The following is a 19731-nucleotide window of genomic DNA, read 5'->3' as shown; positions in this document are numbered from 1 at the left end:
TAGTAAAAAATATATTTGTTTCTAAAGTTTCATTCCAGAATTTTATTTCAATATAAAGCTTAAAAATAATTTTGTGTAAAGGAATCTAACATTATCAGAATCAAGAGGGATCAAAGTGAACGATAACAATGACCCTTCTCAACAAAAGGCAATGCTACTCCGTTGCGAAACTACCAAAGATTTTCTAAGTTTAAAATTAGAACGAATTCCAGTGGACACAACTAGTGAATTTCTAGTCCGAACTTAGTTTAATTTCACTTTATTATCATTATTCAAACATGAACAATCCTTAGAATTTATTATATAAACATTTTTCCTAATTTTATTAAGGATACAATAAATCATAAAAGTAATGTAATGTTTACCAACAAGAACTATAAAAAATACAAATTCTTCGATCAAAACTAAGAAGACCATAACGAAGACTTAAATCCACGTCAACAAATAAAATCTTACTTAACACGGTTAAGGGTTATCAAAAAATGATTTGCACGCGCATTCCATTTGATCGGCATCACCTTCGCCTTCACCTGTGCTGGAGGCCGTGCGTCTGAGGGTCTGAACTTGGGTCTGCAATCCCAATATACGTAGCTGTGCCTGCTCGAAGTTTTCATTGAGCCTCTTTATCTGACACTGCATACGACATTGCAACTGCGGAGAAACATTTAGTTACATAGAAGTTTAATAATAATTCCAATTATTTATTTCCACAAAAATAAACCTACCTCCTCTCTGTCCTTCTCTGCTGTCTTAACTTGAGCTCTCGTACTTGCTAGCTGTCTCTCCAATTCTCCAATAGACGTCTGCATGCACCTAAACAAAAATAAAAACCTTAGCAACTAGAAATTTGCTTGATTTGAACTGACTGATTTATGTTTCTATTACGAAAATGTATGCATTAAAGTGTCACACTCAATCTTTCTAAGTCATAACAATAACGTTATATTTTAAGAAGACTCAGTATGTGACACACACGACGTAAAATATGTATCTTTTTCAAAAATGTTTATTTTAATACGTACTTTCGCAAGGTTTCGGTGCGTTCATTAGCCCGCTGTAGAGCGCGTGCAGCCTCATCTCTCGCACGATCTAGCTCTCCACCTAGCTGGGCGCATTCATGCATCTTCTCGTGCAAACGTTTCTCATTAGCCAAGACGGACTCCTCCATACGAATCACATTAGCCCTGAAAGTGATAGTAAAGTATTATTGAATTAACTTGACAGTAACAACAACAACACCCCGTAAATTTCCCACTGCTGGTTTAAGGCCTGCTTTTCTTTGAAGAGAAGGTTTGGAACATATTCCATCAGGATGTTCCAATGCGGGCTGGTGGAAATGGATGAAGGTTGCCTCATGATGTTTTTCTTTACCGCCGAACACGAAATGAATTATAAACACAAATTAAGCGCATGAATATTCAGTGGTGCTTGCCTGGGTTTGAACCCGAAATCATCGGTTAAGATGCTCGCGGTCTAACCATTAGGCCATCCCCACTCTTACTTGACAGCAGTAGGGCTTAATTTAAGTTTGAGTTAAACATCTATTATTCGAAAACGAATTATCTGTTTCTCGTTTTAGTCACAATAAAATTAAGGCAAAAACTTTACTTTAATCGTTCGATTTCACTCTTCAGGCTCAAATTCGTTTCCGTAAGTTGTGATATTCTTTGTTGCAACAGAGCCATTTGTTTCTCATCGTTACTTCTTTCCGGAGGTTTCTCAGGAGGTTTCAGACTGTTATGCAAAAGGACGTGAACCTGTCAAATAAAAAAATAATTATATTTGAATAACAGCTTGTCAAATTGGAACCTTTTATATGAATTTATTAAATAGTAGATTATAATAAAACTTATGGTATGATTAATTTTCTGGATATCGTTATATTTAACGATATAAAAGAAAGAAAATATGTTTATTCTACGCCATTTATATATATTTTAATGTAATATTGGACAACATCACACACATTACCCTGATCCCAATCTAAGTCGCTAAAGTACTTGTGTTATGGAAAATCAGAAGTAACGAACAAAAACACCCACCGGACCCAAAAAACATAGAAAACTAATGAGTTTTCCATATTTACTCGGCCGGGGATCGAACCCGGGACCCATAGTGACGTACCCATGTAAATCGGTATACACACTACTCGACCATGGAGGTCGTTTTGATAAAATAATAAATTATTGAACTAAACCTTTTCCCTAGCCGAATTTAATTCTCTAGCCAACTGTTCGGCGTTGTGTTCGGCTATTGCTTGCGATTGCTGTGCATCCTTAAGTTTCATCTGTGTTGCCTTCAAAAGGTCAGGAATTGGCGCCAACTCTTGTAATTTTTCTTGGAATTTCAGCTAGAGATATATCGTTAATTAATTTTAATAAAATGTATATTGTCATCTATCCAACTAATGTAACATTTTCGTTATATTGATGCTTACTTTTACTCTTTGAATCTCGAGATTAATCTGCTCACTTATCCTAGTGTTATCCATATCCATCAAGTCCATCTGCCTTCTTTGTTCTTCGACTAGTTGTTGAGCTTGAAGGTACTAAAAGAAAAAAACATTTAATATTTATCTTTACAACAGTATACACAGTATATATTTAAGATTGAGCCTCTCTATTGAGCGTAAGGGATACTTTCTCAGAGGACCCACTCTTCCATAACATCGCATATTATATAAGCAACTAAAGAAAAAAGTAACTTTTATTTAATATAAATAAAATTAATAGAAAGTAAAACAAAACTGATATTATTACTTATTACAAAGTTCATGTGTGTTCTTGTGAGTATTTAATAACACAGTATTGAGTAACACAACAAGAATATTAAGTGACTTTTCAAAAACACCCAACTTACCTTCACTCTATAATCTTGCAATTGATTGTTCTGTTCTTTCATCAGTGTTCTCAATTCGTCTATCTCTTCTCTTGCTTCTCTGTAGCATTGCTTGAGAGCTCTCACGTTAACTTCTTGCTCGAATGCTTGTTCCTTTGTTCCCATCATCATATTCGTATGCGTCGTTAAACCTTCAAACTTCATTTCTAACTCTCTGAGTTTGTTCTGAACCTCTCGATGCTGACATCGTTCCTTTTCCAACTCCTCTTTCTTTTTTAACAAATCCGTTCGTAACATTGCGCACTGGAGAAGAAAATGTTTAGCTAGGAACTTGATATTCCAAAATATTCTCGAAGTTACCTATTAATAAGTTTCATAAATACTACCTCAGTCACTTTGGTTTTTAAACTCTCCTCAGTCTGCCGAAGCTGTATTGTAAGTTTCTGCACTTCTCTCTCCGCTGGAGTCTTAAATAACAATAAAACATTATTTATTTATTAAGCTTATATACAGATAATAGATAAACAGTAAAAGAGAATAACAAATTACAATTATTACGTCATTAAAAGAAAATAGATAAGAAATCAAATAATATACAATAATGTATGTTACCGGAGGTGCGTTTGGATTGCAAGGAGCTGGACATGGTGGACACACGCCGCACTAAAAAGTATTATTATATTATTAGTAATGTTAGAACTTTAGTACTAAGTAACTAAAAATTGTAATATCTTACTTTGACTTCAGAAAAAGATTCGAAAATAAATATTTGTCTCTTACTAGAAGAAACATAAGCTTAGACTCATAAAGTTTGGGAGATATAAATCGGTGTTTGTACAAATTGGAAAAATGATATTGATGTTACCCTCTACGTTTTATTTGCAAAAATATACAATAAAGAAAAGGGCAGGAGCGTTATATTTCAAAACAATTATTCTAAACAAATACATTTCACAAATATTGAGTAAAATGAATCTTCATTGTTATTGCTTTATTTATATAGTATACTAGCGACCCTCTCTGTCTTCGCATGGGTGCAATGCTGATAGTAAATATACTACCGAATTTGTTCTTTTACGACATCACGTTAGAAACATCTAAAATGATTTGTGTATCTTTACTATATCGTATGTATTATGTACAAAAACCGTCACGATAAACGAATCGTGCTTGCCTAATAGAATATGTAAACCGACATAAAATAAATAGCATCTTTGAGACCAACTTAAAATAGACCATTAGTGGCAATTACGAAGGTAGAAGTACTTACAACCAAAGCTGCCGGAGATATATACGATACGACAATGTACGACAATGTACGACAATGTACTATAAAACAATAAAACGGACGGACAATATTACATAGATAGGAAATTAAATCAATTTACAAAATGTTTTAATAACATCCTATTGACAACTTAATAACATATCATTTTTTAAATAAATTCTACGTAAATATGCTGTCAACGCCAAAACTAAAATTATAAATAGATTTTAATTTCATGAATTCCTAAAAATCACAAACATGTTATTTTATATTATAGTGATGCGAATAACTAAAAATAATTGAATTAAATTTCATATAATTAAGAAGTAAATAACAACACGACAAACGGCTCTACAAACATTTTATATGACGCTTCATAAATAATTAGGTCAATTAAGTATCACCAACGAGATTAATCCATAATTCCGGACGCTGCCGTGAATTACAATTACATCTAAAGCGGGAAATAATTGAAAAAAATATGTAGTATTAAATTTTTAAAAACGCTCATGAAATATAGTATGAAATTTCACTTTCATAAAAAGGCAGAGATGAAAATCAGTAATTAAAATTAGTGACTATAGCATCTTTCATCGTCCCTCAATCAGATCTACGTTTTGCATCCTGTTGAAAGTAATTCAATTTTAACTGGAAGATGCAGTTTCAGGAATACGAGCAAAATTCGCCAACTTTTCACTCTTTTAATCTATATCTATAATTTTCACTCGAAGTTAAGAGAAAAGCTATTTGTGGAAACCTAAAAAAATTCCAAAATTAGGCTTACATTGAAACTGCATAGATAAACAATTTCCAAAACCGCTCACTGTGTACAGAGCCTTCGCATAGCAAGGATATTAATGGCCGTAATTTTTACAGCCATAATCTACGCGACAGGTTTTACGCAGGAGATCCGCATGCGATTTTGATACGAAAAATACACGACAAGTACACTTCGCTAATACCCTACACAGAAAATTAACGGGCGTTTAATAAGCTATTTGACAATGCGAAAAATAAAGTGACAATTATTGTAATCAGTATTACTATATAACTTTAAAAATGGTTATTTATAAACGAAAGTTGAAAATAATTGAGCTTGGGCATGGATGTGGATGGATATAGAGGTAGAGGACGACCAAGAAAACGATGGATGGACTGTGTGAAAGACGATATGGTTAGAAAGAATGTTACTTGTGAGATGACGTCTGATAGAGAAGTATGGAAGGAGAAGACATGCTGCGCCGACCCAAAATAAAATTGGGAAAAGGGCAGGAGGATGAGAATGATGAAAGTTGAAAATAATAGTTAATTTATTCAAAAATCCATAAATAAAAATGCATGTTTTAAACGTTTGTCATATGACACAAAACGCTCCTGATTGGCCGGGCTTATGATGAAGTCACTTGCTTGTTAACCGTGTTTGCTTACTTTGTGGCTTTGTGCAAGCCCGTCTGGGTAGGTACCACCCACTCACCAGTTATTCTACCGCCAAATATCAGTACTCAGGTATTGTTATGTTCCGAGTTGAAGGGTGAGTGAGCCAGTGAAACTACAGGCACAAGGGACATAACATCTTAGTTCCCAAGGTTCCCAAACCTATACCATAAAAAAAGAAACATATGTATCACACATTAAAATACAGGTAAGTGACGTCACCGGCCCTATTGCAGCGCCATATTGTCCAAATTGTTGTAGTAGCGTTTTCGCGCGCTTTTAAATATGATAATTTTCGGCAAATATGTACTACAAATAAAAAATCAACTTTTACTGGGTTCCTTAACCTCTACCACATGATATATAATGGATTTTCAAAAACCATTATATATTATATATTACATTTAAATCTTATCTCAAACGTAAATGTTGAACTAATGTTTGTTCGAATCAATTGTTGTACCTAAATTAACTTACTTTAAAGAAAATTAAACAATTATTACAAATCGATGACAATGAACAGACAACTCAATGGTTAGATGTGTGTATGTGTAGCTTATTGTAAGATAAATTTTATTCTTCGTTGTCAGTATAGTACGACACAACTTAGATGTAGTATCGGCAAAATTCGTAAACTCGTTAACATCCTAATTAGGTGCGCTATCCCAAATCATCATTATTTACTTCTTGTCTGAATATGATCTTTACACAAACATAATAACTTGTAATATCATATTAAATAACTAGCTGTGGTCGTGACCTTGTACGCGTTTGTATTTAACAAAAAAATATATTGTAGCCAAAGTTACTCCCTATTTTATCAGTTATCTGCAAATGGAAGTCCCGACAAAATCGGTCCCGCCGTTCCAGAGATTGGCCGGAACAAACAGACAAATAGACCGACCGACAAAAATTGTAAAAAATGTTATTTTGGTATATGTACCGTGTATATACGTACATATGCTTTGAGTAAAAAAGACATTGATTATATATTATTACAAACAGACACTTCAATTTTGTTATATGTAAGTATAGATATATTCGTCAATTTGACACGTCACTGACACACATCTATAGCAACGAACAGCGTCGAATGGCGAGATATGGAGATATTTCTATTAGTTGTATAAATCGGCAGTGATCGGTTTTATTGAGTTTGCCGATGCTACATCTAAGTTGTGTCGTACTATACACGAGTGCACAACAAAAGCCTTTACAATGCAATCTAGAGTTCTGTTTGAGTCATGGCACCGTTGAAAATGTAATAAACGTAATAGGAAGAACAATACTGTTTTTTATTGTTAAAATATTTGAAATTCAGTATTAACCTCAGTTACTAATGAATATGTTTGAATAAATTAATTATCGACATTATTTACAGTACGTTGTATTGTACGTAACCTTCCATTCTCTAATTTACTTAAACCAAAGTAAATTGAATTTATTTAAGTATGGATAATTATAATAACTGGTTGATCTAAAGCGAAATTTTGCGGTTATTAAAAATATACTTTAGAAATTTCGAAACCTATAACAGGTTTTATTTAAATTTCATTTTATTTTAAACTGAAACTCACTCATCTACATTTGGCGCCTAAATTATGAAACTATGAAAATGTCAAAAATTATTCATCGGTTCCGTAAGAATTGGAATTTGTCAAATCAATTTATTTTAATTTTGTTTACATTTCATTTTGTTTTTTTCCTTCTCATACAGCCTCTAGTAGTAGTAGTAGGGCTCTCTAACTGGTCAGTAACTATTTTTCCGTTTTCTAAAATTAATATTTGATAAATTTTAACAATTGAATAAATTTAAATCCAGAATTTTCTCTTTAATTGTCCTACATATCTAAGGCTAGAGCTCAATAAAATGGAACCATAACCGATTTTTGATGTGCAACCGACTTTTTTTAAGATTTGGAAAAAATCGGTTTACGCTATTAATATATATAAGATTTATAATCATTCAAGCACCACTATATGTATATAATATGTGCGTAATTTGTGTTTATAATTCATCTCGTGCTCGGCGGTGAAGGAAAACATCGTGAGGAAACCTGCATGTGTCTAATTTTATAGAAATTATGTCTCATGCGCATTCCACCCCGAATTGGAACAGCGTGGTGGAATATGTTCCAAACCCTCTCCTTAATGAGAGAGGAGGCCTTAGCCCAGCAGTGGGTAATTTACAGGCTGTTACTTTTTATAATCATTTTAAATATTGTAAATATAACTTACAGCTCTGGTCATCGGAGGAACTGGTGGCCCTCCCGCCTGTGGATGTGATAAACATATTGTTAATCTTAAGTACGTGGATTTTTAATATCTGTGTTTATTAATTATTGTAATATAGCCTATTAGGAACGGTCCAGCGAATGAGCCACGTTGTAGCAAGTAATCCTAGTGTCCCGTAGTGTTGTAAAAAGATCGTTACCAAAGCGTCACCAAAAAATCAATGTTTTCTAGTGTCAGAACACAGCCATAAATGGTTTTGCCTAAATATGACCTGGTGACTAGATGATGCCTAACCACCCAGACTGGTTTGCACAAAGGCCTACCACATAGTCTAAGTGCCCAACAAAGTTATCTACTACCGATACAATTACCAAATTTATTAAAAATTTTGAGGGATACCAAGACAATAGCAACCAATTATACATAAATAGATTATTAGTTTCATACATTTTCTTTAAGAAAGTCCGCTATGAAGACGCATTTAAAATTATTACAAAATAAAAAATGTAAATGAAATAAAAAACTACACTACAAACGTGTTCTCTAATAGTCGAATTCGATTCGTTCCATCGAGTTAGCGAATGAGATCGTATTACGTTCGTTTTAAAATTACCGGTTGTTCGAAGCACGTGTTCCTCGCTCCGCCGCCCCGGCATGCACTTACTGCCGCCGCTTTCACGTCCGCCATTTCGACGCGGATGTTACGTACCTCGAGCTCTAAGCCGCCGAGTTGGTTCTCCTGTAATATAAAGCAATATTAAATAATTAGAAAACAAAACTTATTGAGAATTAAATTTTTAAATATCCTGTTCACTATTTTACTTTACATGGACCTCTAAGTTTCTTGCATTTTGAGAGCGTAACGGCATTATTTTATTACTAGTGCAAAACATTTACCATTTTTGATTTTGAGCTTGTAATACCTGATACTAATAAAATTATTATATTTATGAAATTTCTGTTCTATATTATTGATATAAACTACCCATACGTTTAAATGTTGTAGATTTTTTGTTTATGTTTTCTACGAGAGAAAATCACAAAAGAAAAAAATATTGCAGTAGTTTTGAATTAGTACAGTTACGGCGAATAAAATCCTAAAACTAACTTCCATAAAAACTATCATCCTACATTTCAGCCTAACACTTGATTAACATTCAAAAAAAAATCAAAGAGAAACCCTAATACCGACATTCATATCTCTAAGATCAGATATAGCACTAACCTATTTTGTGCACACTCGTATTTGACCCACTTAGGATGAAATCGCTTATTTTACCTTTTATTTAATTAAGTACGTTCGGGCATCAGTCACTTCAAACATTTTAGTTACGAGATTATTACAGTACCATTGTTTGTATTATCTGACACTTTGATGGATATACCTTCCACAGTAATATGTTACAGATCTATTCACTCCACTGCGACTAATAATTAATATATTGTATTGTGTGTTAAATTAATATTATTAAGTAGCTAAAGAGCGGAATGTGTTACAATACTACTTAGCAAATATTTATATAGAGTAAGTCGCAACACAAAATACAATCAATTGATGATTCTCAAAAGTATGCAGATCTCAAAGTGATGAATGAATGAATTAATTAATTGGCAGCTAAGTCAGAGAGTTTTCAGTGTGTGTAAGATTGAAGAAATATAAAAGTAATTTAAAAAATTAAAAAACGAGCTTTGAGCGCGCACTAAAAATTACAAATGGAACGTTTTGTCCAAAAATAATAGTTTCAAGTTTATTTAGTTTATTTATAGTTTTAAATCATTTCATTTGATACCCATATCATGGGGTGGATTTTAAAAAGCCAGTCCGCCATCTTGAGGACGCCGCCGTATTGGATTTGTAACGACGTTTCTTAGCTAGACATGTATCATCAGAATTAATCGAAGACCGGGAAGTGAGTCAAAAACATTCCAAATTTTTAACCCCCGACGCAAAAAGAGGGGTGGTATAAGTTTGACGTGTCTGTCTGTCTGTCTCTCTGTCTGTCTGTCTGTCTGTCTGTCTGTGTGTCTGTCTGTGTGTCTGTCTGTCTGTGGCGTCATAGCTCCCGAACGACTGAACCGATTTCAATTTAATTTTTTTTCTATTATTGGTGTTTTACGGGCGAGCGTTCTTAGACATGTTTGATGAAAATCGGTTTAGCTGTTTAAAAGTTATGGGAGGTTAAAGTGGGGAAGAAAAACCGAATGTCTGCAAATATGCTCAACTGGGGTACCAAATGAAAGGTTATGACTTGTACATCACAAAAAACAATAGTAATTAAATAAAATTATTAGAAAAAAAAAATAATTAAGAAACAAAAAATATTAATTAGTAAGTAAAATAAAAAAGAACAAGATTGACCTTAAAATGTAATCTTAACTTATATGTTTTCAATCGACAAGAACCTACGTATTTACAAGTTAACCAGAGATATTATAAGGATGTTTACCTTTAAAAAGTAGAAAATAATAAAAGAAAATTAAACCTAAAGTACCTATGTATAAGTATGTATTAATATATTAAAAAAAAAAACTTTCCGTTGGGGGACCGAGCGCTATTGTACAAAATAATAATAAGTGTTAGATAAAAGATGAGATAGGTAAGCATGTGACACTAATTAATTAGGAGCGGTCCCCCAACGCGAAGTTTTTTTTTTTAATATTAATACATACTTGTACATATAGGTACTTTAGGATTAATTTTCTTTTATTATTTTTTACTTTTTAAAGGTAACTTATGTTTTTTGTGGCGGGGGTTTCTGAATTTTTTTATTTTACATACATAGTTAGAATTGAAGCTAAACAAAGCATTTTAAATAAATTGCAATTGTGTTTATGCACACACATGCACGGAATGATATTCTAGACGTGCTAACCTGCGTAGTATTGAACAATTAGGAGAACATCGTCACTAACATCGATAATTGTACCTCAGAAACCCGCACGTGCCTACGACGAGTGACAACTGTTCAAAGTTTCAACTCAATCGTAAAATTTTAATACTACTTATTAGCCAGCTGTTATTTACATGCAATTAATATTGACCTTGTAGAAGTTATAACGTGCTTTGTAAATGTACAAGCTAATATAATTTTTATTGTTACTAAGACCCAACAATTAAAAATTGTCCGATATGATATATGCAAAACATTTTAATTGTTGGTATAAATACAAAATGAATGTATTTGAAAAAATCATGTAATTGAAAAAATCGTATTTATACAAATCGTTACAATACAATCACAAAAACTTGCAAACTAACGAACTTTAGTTCTATAAACTGCGATTAACCACATTATTTACTTATTAATATCTACACTAATATTATAAAGAGGAAAACTTTGTTTGTTTGGTTGTAATGAATAGGCTCAAAAACTACTGGACCGATTTTAAAAATTCTTTCACCATTCGAAAGCTAAATTAATCCCGCATAACATAGGCTAAATTTTATTTTGACAAAAAATAGGGTTCCGTAAGATATTTTGGGTTTTTCGTACAAAAAAGGAAAAAATCTACCAAATAAGATTGATTTTTTGCGTATGATACCTAAACTATAAAAGATAGTACTATAAAATGTTCTAACTCCGGTCCTTAGAGGGCATATTGGCCTCCGACAGTAAGAACCTCATCAGATTCGTGGCTGATGTTGGTCTGGCTAAGGTGTTGTGATCACGAATTTGAGGTTTATCACAATAGATCCAAGCGCCGGTTGCAGTAATTCTTCAAATGTGACCGTGCCTCAGCAGTAGGGATATTAGAAGACTGATTATGAACCGTTATCTACGCGGGCAAAGCCGCGGGCGACCGCTAGTATATAATAATAGCCTAAGGTACTCCTTACTAGTTATAACCTTTTTTTTTGTTTTACAAGGAGGAAAGCTATTTACGCCTCTCGCCCGGCCGGGGGACCGGACGGGTATGTGGGAATCAACCGGGGCCATAAGGACTCCGTGCCAGGGCTGAAGGCCCTGTCCTACCCACTAGAACCATGCTCGGGTTTCCACCATGCCGCCGAGTGGTGAGTTAACGGGATCGCCCAGGGCACGCCTAATTATAACCTGAACCAACCGTTCTAGACATTACTTTGTACAAACAGATAAACAAAAATTGTAAAATTCAATTGTTATTTCGTTGTTATTTTAATATTATAAACAGACATTCCAATTTTATTATGTATATAGATGTTCCATTAAATATGACAAAGATCGAATATAGATGGATCATATGTTATACATATATGTATCTTCTGGATGTATTGCACTGATATGTCAGAGTGACCGACGGCCAGGAGAATATTGTTATTATTGTCTTTTTGAAAAAAACTTTCAAACTTCACCTGTCTGCTAACTTACTGTTTCTACCGTATTTCGTCTTTAAGAAACATAAATCCAACAAAAATAAGTCAAATTACTATGATCATATATATTCAGGCTTCGTTAACGAAAAGCCAGAAAACATACCAAATTACTGTAACAACTTAAACAATACAGTTACATATTAAAAATGCATAATTTATTAATTCATTGAATGCGGTTTTATAGATTATGTGAATTTTATCGTTAACACATTATTGACTTAATAATATTATAAATAATCTCGACTGATTGAGATTCCATTATTCGAATGGTAATCATTGTAGTCACAAGTCAACCACAGTCAATATGCTCTGTGGATAATTGATTGCTGATGAGAATGTTTATTGATATTGTCCTTAAATACAACATAATACCAATCACTTTAAATAAAAGATCCTGGTATTGTGATCTGTATGAACTGATAATATTTTCGACATGGTTATAACGGAAGTAACTATGAAAGTATTTACTTAGGGCTTGCTTACACTAGATTCAGCGTTGCCAATGTGTGGGGAATTTCCCAAATTGCGGGGAATCGCTTGACGAGATCTACCTCGAAAATTTGATTTTATTGTTAGGAAATAAAAAACAAATATACAATAACATGATATTTTTCCTTTATTTTTGTGTGGGGAATTAGTGGGGAATTGGGACATTTTTTTTTCCCCAATTTGGGGAATTTCGCTAAGATTTTTGGGGAAAAGGTGAATAGGCATTGGCAACCCTGACTAGATCGTCTGTTGTCGCCAAACGTCAACTGCCTTCCTTGCTGCTCGACGCTCAATATTTTCGACTGCCGTAGTTATCGGGCATTTAAGCTTGTGGCCTCGTATATCGTTGCTAGCCTTGTGTATAAACCCTAACTATACTCGTACGAAATTTACTATATTGCATATTGGTTCGGAATACCCATTGAATGATTTATACCTGTATCCTGTCTAACTTAACATCGTGAACATTTTTTATCTATATGTCAACACATGACTAGCTCACTCACTCCCGATTAGACGCATGTCTATTAAACAGCTTGAATAGTCTACTTGACAGTAGCCATACATCTGACATACTTTTTACTAATAGTGTTGTATCTGCTTCTCTCGCTTTTATTCACTTTGTAGGGTGAGTCAGCCAGTATAACTACAGGTGCAAGGAACAAAACATTTTAATTCTCTATAGCCAGTTTTACGGGTGATTGTAACCATTTACTAAAAGATGATCCATTCGTACGTTCAAACAACTATTAAAAAAAAAAAAACAATCGCTACAAATAAGCATCCAGCATTACCTTTTGAGTTATGCATATTGTGCAACGTTACGATTTTCTTCTGTTTTGCTTACATTTTCGTTTATAATGTTGCAATTAATAATGCTAAGGTTTTCAATTTTTTATTTTTTGTTTCCTACTCTATAAAAGGACGTATGTTTCTACATATAAGTTATGTTTTTTTTTTCCATTGGCCACCTCTGCAAATATATCCTCTTGCAACGAGACCAGCTTATAACTATTTCGAACCCCGATGAATGAATGATGAAACCAAACTCTTGGATATATTTATCGACTTTAAGAAACATTCTACCCAATAAAAAAAAGTATCGCCAAATTCGAACTATTCCATTAAAAAGTTACTCAACTTATTTAATGGCAATGAAATGCTATTGAGCGGCGAGAAAATCACTTCATGAAAATTACACGTATTTGCCAAACTATATAGTGATCGGTCGAACGACGTCGAAGTTTAATTACCTCTAACATATTTATCGAATTAGTATATGAAAAGATTTCATACTTCCAGAGGTTAGTACTCGTAAATCGATGTTTACTGATTTAAACCAAAATTGTATCATATTACTTAATTTATATAAATTGTTCGTCTCAAGTTCAGGGGTGAAGGAGCACATTATGAAAAACATAGATGTGTCTCACAGAAAACTATTACGAGTGTGTCCAAAAATTTACATGGAAGCATAAGCCCTAAGCTCTATGAACTCTTCTACTTGGGCTAATTTACGGTCTAAATATACCTTACTATATACACCTGTCAGTTATTATATTCAGTTATCGTTATAGTTTAAAAACATATAAAACATACTTACAAGTTCTAATGTTGAAGATTTGTAATTGTTAAGCTTTGAAAGTAGATCTTCGACGTTTTTCACTGGGATTTTTTCGTTTTCCTGTTAAGAAAACATTTATTTAGATTAAAGAACATTAAAAATTACAATCATCACGTATCATCATTCTTCAAATTGCGAACATAAAACATGTAAATATAACATTAATTATTGTAGTAGGCACAAAAGTAAAAATAAAATACAAATTAAAAATAAAATACAGCAAAGACACGCACAGCATGTATATGGAGATACAAAAATGGATATACAAATATGTTGCTAACAATAAATTCAAAATAAATATTAAAAAAAAAAAAAACAAAAAAAATATGATTAAAAATAAAGCACATTAACGGTGGCCGGTACGCTTAATCTGCAGTCGGTGAGTTTCGAACCTACGCTCTCATCAAGAAATTGATTTCAATCCGATGTAAGAACCTCTCGGCTACGGCATTTGAATATATTAGTGGTAAAGGTTTAACTTATGTGAACGAGGTTCGTTTTTTAATACATTTAAACATTTCTAAAATAACTTAAGAACCAAATCACCTGACTACAATTTTCACCTGCTTGATGACATGAAAACTCTTGGCTCATCGCAGTAGCATCGCCCTATAATATACATACTTCGTTAATAGTCGATATTTCACTGCACTATTACATTAAATATATCCCTTCTTTCATAAAATATTCTACTTCCAAATATATTATAAATATGATACAATGTCATACATTACTCTGTTTCCCATGTAAGTAGCTAAAGCAAGAAATATCGACGCTATCACAAATACCCAGACCCAAGACAACATAGAAAACTAAATGATTATCTACACCGACTCGGTCAAAAATCGAATCCGTACTCATGAAAACCGGTGAATACATTACTCGACCACGGAGGTCGTCATACAGTATTAACATTATTCTAATCGTCCACTTAACTATAAAACTCTTAGAAGATAAAACAATAATCCCATTATTGTATATATACTAAGTACCTCAGGACTATTCTTATTTAGCTTTTCATGCAGCAATGCATTCTCATTGTTCATTAATTTTAATTCACCCTGAAGCCGCTTGATCTGGGACCGGCACGTTTCCAAATTCTGATCCTTTGTCATCAATTCCTTATAAAGGATGTACCTAAAATATACATTATATAAAACTCACCTAAAGTTAAACATTTTCAATTTTTATTTTTTCATGATTTCATAATTATATCGGTCCGGACTGACGGCTTTGACAACCAAAGACCTACGTGACACAACAATCTACGACAAAATAGTCAACGTTCCACTTTTGAATAGCAATTTAAATACGTCAATTTTATTAATCTAGTATGTTTAAACAAATAACTTAATTATAAGTATCAAAAAGGAAGATAATCTGGCTCGTCACTGTATTTTTTTATATACTTAAAATGTGCCTAATTAAATACATACATTATTAATATATTAATAATGTATGTATAAAAGTTGTATTCTTTCGTATATTCACTGGCTGATAGAGTATACTTTTAATATTCAAGTATAACTCTCGCACCAACGAATACATATAAAATTATGTTGTGCAAGAATGAATAAATATAGGTAACTTTATAATATATCACACATCACTAACGGTCGCCTAAAGCCTTACAATAAAGTAGACTACAAAAGGATATCATATTTCACTCTTGCAGATTTTATATTTAGGATTATATCAATTCAAATTCAAGATCGAACCTCTTGACTTCTAAATCCGCATTATCCGCGACCAACTTCTCCTGCATGTCGTAACTTTCACTCAATTTCCGTGTCAAGTCAATTTCCTTAAAGAAACGCAATTCAGCTTAAAATTTTTATAATTTATCAAAATATACATGGTATAAGGTACATGTAAAATACTAAAACCGCTATTTTCTGCATTGCACACATACAGATTTACTTCGAGTCAGCTCGGACGCGCCGACACCTGGAATCTTATTTTTACGAGTCGCTAAAAGTACCGTCGGATGGTTCATTTTCATTTCCTGGTACATTGATGAATCTGTAAAATTTGTTACGGTCGTCAAACCGAACATCAGTTAAGTTTATTATTCAATTATCTTTTTTTATGATGTAGGTAGGCGGACGGGCAAATGGGCCATCTCATGGTAAATGGTCACCACCGCCTGAAACATTGGCGATGTAAGAAATAATATCCATTCCTTACATCACCAATGTGACAAGAACTTACAAGATGCTACATTTCTTATGCCTGTAATTACACTGAACTCAACAATACTAAGCACTGTTGTTAGGTTAGGTTAGTTTAGTGGGTGGTACCTACCCAGACTTACGCAATGTCTACTATCATGATCTATTATTATTTTAAATATATTTTAAGAATGTCTAAGATTGTCTTATTATTTCTTAGGATTTAGATAAAAAAAGATAATGGAATAAAAATGTTCCGCAACTGGAATACATATGTGAAAGCATAAAAATTGATAGGAAACGCAAGATTTTGTTAACCGTAGACATCGCTTGGAATGTAAGAGGTCGGTTGGCAATGCTCCTTGGATTTTCTCATTTGCAATACTTCGTCGCCCACTAGTTTCTGTATAGTTTTAGTAAGACGATCAAAGCGTTCCATTTCTCGAAGTAGTAGTTCATTCCTTTCACCGAGTTCCTTTATATCGGCTTCAGTTAGATTCTCTTTCTGAAAAAATTACGTAATTATAATTACTAATGTTATTATTTGTACTTATCTATTACTTCGAATGAAAACACCTCTAAACCTTTTGTATCTCGGTTAGTCTTACTCTTGAATCTCTAATAATTCTTGTACTCTTTCGTGTTTCCGTATGAATGTCACGTATCTGTTTTGTGAGCGAGTCTTCCGCCTCTGCGGGTGACTGTGAAACTGCAAGTACAAATATATCCTTCTTATTCTCATGTCAAACGAAATGTAAAATTTCAAATAATCGAGTATATTTTAGCAACGTCAAATATTCGAGTTGTTCTTAAAGTTGTATCGCTTACGTTCCGGTGATTTCTGAAATAGAAAACGTTTGTGAGATATTGATTTATTTTATTCTATGTTAGGATCTTATACGATAGAAAATTATTCACTACCTTAGACGCGTTGCCGCAGTATTTGTCTGATTTATCGTTTTTCCAAATCTTCTGTAACTTTTTACAATCCTGACCTTTGATATTTGAGGTCATTTTTGTGCATCTTATTGAAGAGTCGGAAGTTATTTGCGTAATATCTGAATCAGACACTGTATCATCACCCCGCGCAGACTTATCTTTCTCTACGCGGTAATTTTCTGAAGTAATCTTAGAATTGTTGAAAGGCTAAAAAAGTATGCCGTTTTTGGGAAAAATAATATAAATTGTTTAAACAAAAAATGTATAGTGTCAAATTTATAAATGTAACTTACCAAATTTGATTCAGAAGCTGTAATCCTCTCGCGTGGTGATTTCGAAAGTACTCTCATTTGATAATCAACTTTTTTAAGGGTACCCCATAGCTTTGGCAAGACATTCAGCTTGGGACTGATATCGGTCTGATCTATTGAAGTGCAACTTTTCGGTGATTCCCGCAGACACGAACGACTTTTGCGTTGAATTTTTGAAGGCTAAATATTGTTTAATTTAAGTGAAAGCAAAGTGTTATTGAATATTATTATTTTCAATTGTCAGTGTAAATTATTAATATTACGTATACAGTTTATACAAACAGGGAAGTACAAACTCACATTTTAACGTATGTTTTAAAATAATAAATACTCTATCGAATCTTTTACTTGAAGTAATATTTAATTTAGTTGTTAACAAAACCAAAATAAAGGTATATGTTTTTTATTAATTTTCAATTATATTAATGACAATCTTGCATGTCCAACTCGATATTATAACATTGCCAAAGTAAAATATCTGAGTACATAATATTTTATGAGTTATATTTAAAAGATTTTATTTCTACTAATACTATACAGATGTATAGTATTTGTAGAAATAAAATATTTTAAATATTAGTATAAGTAGATACTTACATCTACTAATACTATAAACGCGAAAGAAGCATATGTGTCTACCTATCTGTTACGCTTTCAGCCAAACCACTGAACTTTATTCGATGATTTAGCAAGAAACAACGTACCGTGATAAGGTACAGGGAACCGTGGAAGAAAATAGACATTTCTTTCACGTCACACACACCACCACGCAAACTCATTAATCTTTATTAAACTGATTAATTAATAGGATCTTCTGATGCCATACGACTTCACAAAGGCTGTTGCAGCTCTTAGTCTAGGTAATTATATTAACGTTCGCGTATTAATTATCGCTCAAATACCAACTGAGAGAAATAACTGACAGCTATGCCGTCTTATATTGACGACATATTTATAATTATATTGTTGCAGTTCAAAGCTAAGATCTGAATGTTTATATTTTAACATAGTGAATTAACCCCGAGATAAGTACGGTGATTTCACGAGATCCAACGTCATTACTTATGAACTTTTATTTGGTTATCAATTATTAAATAATAAACGATACGAATTTATACAAAACATACTATAAGTGCTATTTAGTAGGTACAGTCAGAGTAAGAAAACCTTCGTCACTTTTCAAATTCATTCCTTTATCAAGTCTATAACTCTAAGTATTTTTTGAATCTAAGCATCGAATCATTGTCACGCACTATGTCATTCTCGATTGGTAAAGCAGATTATCGCTCCAACCGTTTCTTACCCGGACTGTACATATATAATTTCTAACATTCATTCTGACAGCTTAAAATGTTATGTGATATGTGACTGCGATCCAATGCCTTATCGAATCACAATCGTTTTAACAGTAATTGTCCTGTACATTGAATTAAAGAGCCAATTTTATAGACAACAACAATGAAAGAATGCTTACCGTCATAACTGTAAATGCACATAAGCACTACTTTTCATATAAATACTTGTATAATAAATGTTTAAAACTGGACAGGAAACTAATGTCAAATATAGTTACGTCAAAAGTGTCAATAACTTTTTTTAAAGTAAATGGGGCCAGGATGGTATTCAAAATTGAAATGTATTAAACTCTTTATTACATAAACCGCTTTAAATCAATGAACTTATTTAAACCTTGGTCTCTACAAAAAAATCTTAAGAAAAACCGTTTTTACCGGCTGTTTAAATCTTCTAAGCAGAACTTAATGTTTTGCAGTCTTATTAGCTAGCTTCCAGGCTAAGAATATTAACTAAGTAAATTAACTATAATGTAATATTATAAAGACTCAATTCTCAAATCAATTGATTAATTTAATTGATGTCGATATGTTGATTACAAGGAAAATGTAACACGCACACATATTTAAATGTTGTAGTAATATATTTTTCGAAGTGACAAATTTTTTGAAAACATACATTCACCAACATTTCCTTCGTGGTAACATGTCGTGGGTATTGAAAGACTTTCATAACTAGTGGGAGTTCTACTCGTGTTCATACAAAGTTATTAAAAC

At 32.8% G+C, this 19731-nt stretch overlaps 1 protein-coding gene across 2 annotated transcripts; it reads right to left on the bottom strand.

Annotated features, from left to right (window-relative positions):
• Positions 1-3: 3 nt before the first annotated feature.
• On the bottom strand, positions 4-19677 carry LOC124543321 (outer dense fiber protein 2-like). 2 transcript variants are annotated; one of them, XM_047121506.1, is made up of 22 exons: positions 19137-19677; positions 17645-17842; positions 17334-17558; positions 17241-17253; positions 16997-17121; positions 16731-16917; positions 16154-16263; positions 15960-16045; positions 15234-15378; positions 14788-14850; positions 14221-14301; positions 8388-8513; positions 7778-7813; positions 3451-3501; positions 3225-3305; positions 2860-3141; positions 2438-2548; positions 2198-2350; positions 1609-1757; positions 1023-1184; positions 726-813; positions 4-651 (listed from the first exon to the last, which is right to left on the bottom strand). In XM_047121506.1, exons 1-22 carry the CDS (start codon positions 19140-19142, stop codon positions 466-468), a joined length of 2664 nt encoding a protein of 887 aa, XP_046977462.1. In that variant the 5' UTR covers positions 19143-19677; the 3' UTR covers positions 4-465. The 2 variants fall into 2 exon arrangements, with proteins under 2 accessions (XP_046977462.1, XP_046977463.1); XM_047121507.1 differs by lacking the exon at positions 14788-14850.
• Positions 19678-19731: the final 54 nt, after the last annotated feature.

Source organism: Vanessa cardui, chromosome Z, assembly GCF_905220365.1.
Source record: "Vanessa cardui chromosome Z, ilVanCard2.1, whole genome shotgun sequence".
In the NCBI taxonomy this organism is placed as follows: Eukaryota; Metazoa; Arthropoda; class Insecta; order Lepidoptera; family Nymphalidae; genus Vanessa; species Vanessa cardui.
Note: the sequence above shows the minus strand (reverse complement) of the source record. Positions and strands in the feature narration are given on the sequence as shown.

Excerpts from the sequence above, each read along its gene's own strand:
- LOC124543321 (XM_047121506.1), bottom strand. Across the intron at positions 14,851-15,233 it reads TAAATAAGAATAGTCCTGAG|GGCGATGCTACTGCGATGAG; the intron begins GTACTTAGTATA and ends TGTATATTATAG. Across the intron at positions 814-1,022 it reads CGCACCGAAACCTTGCGAAA|GTGCATGCAGACGTCTATTG; the intron begins GTACGTATTAAA and ends ATTTTTGTTTAG.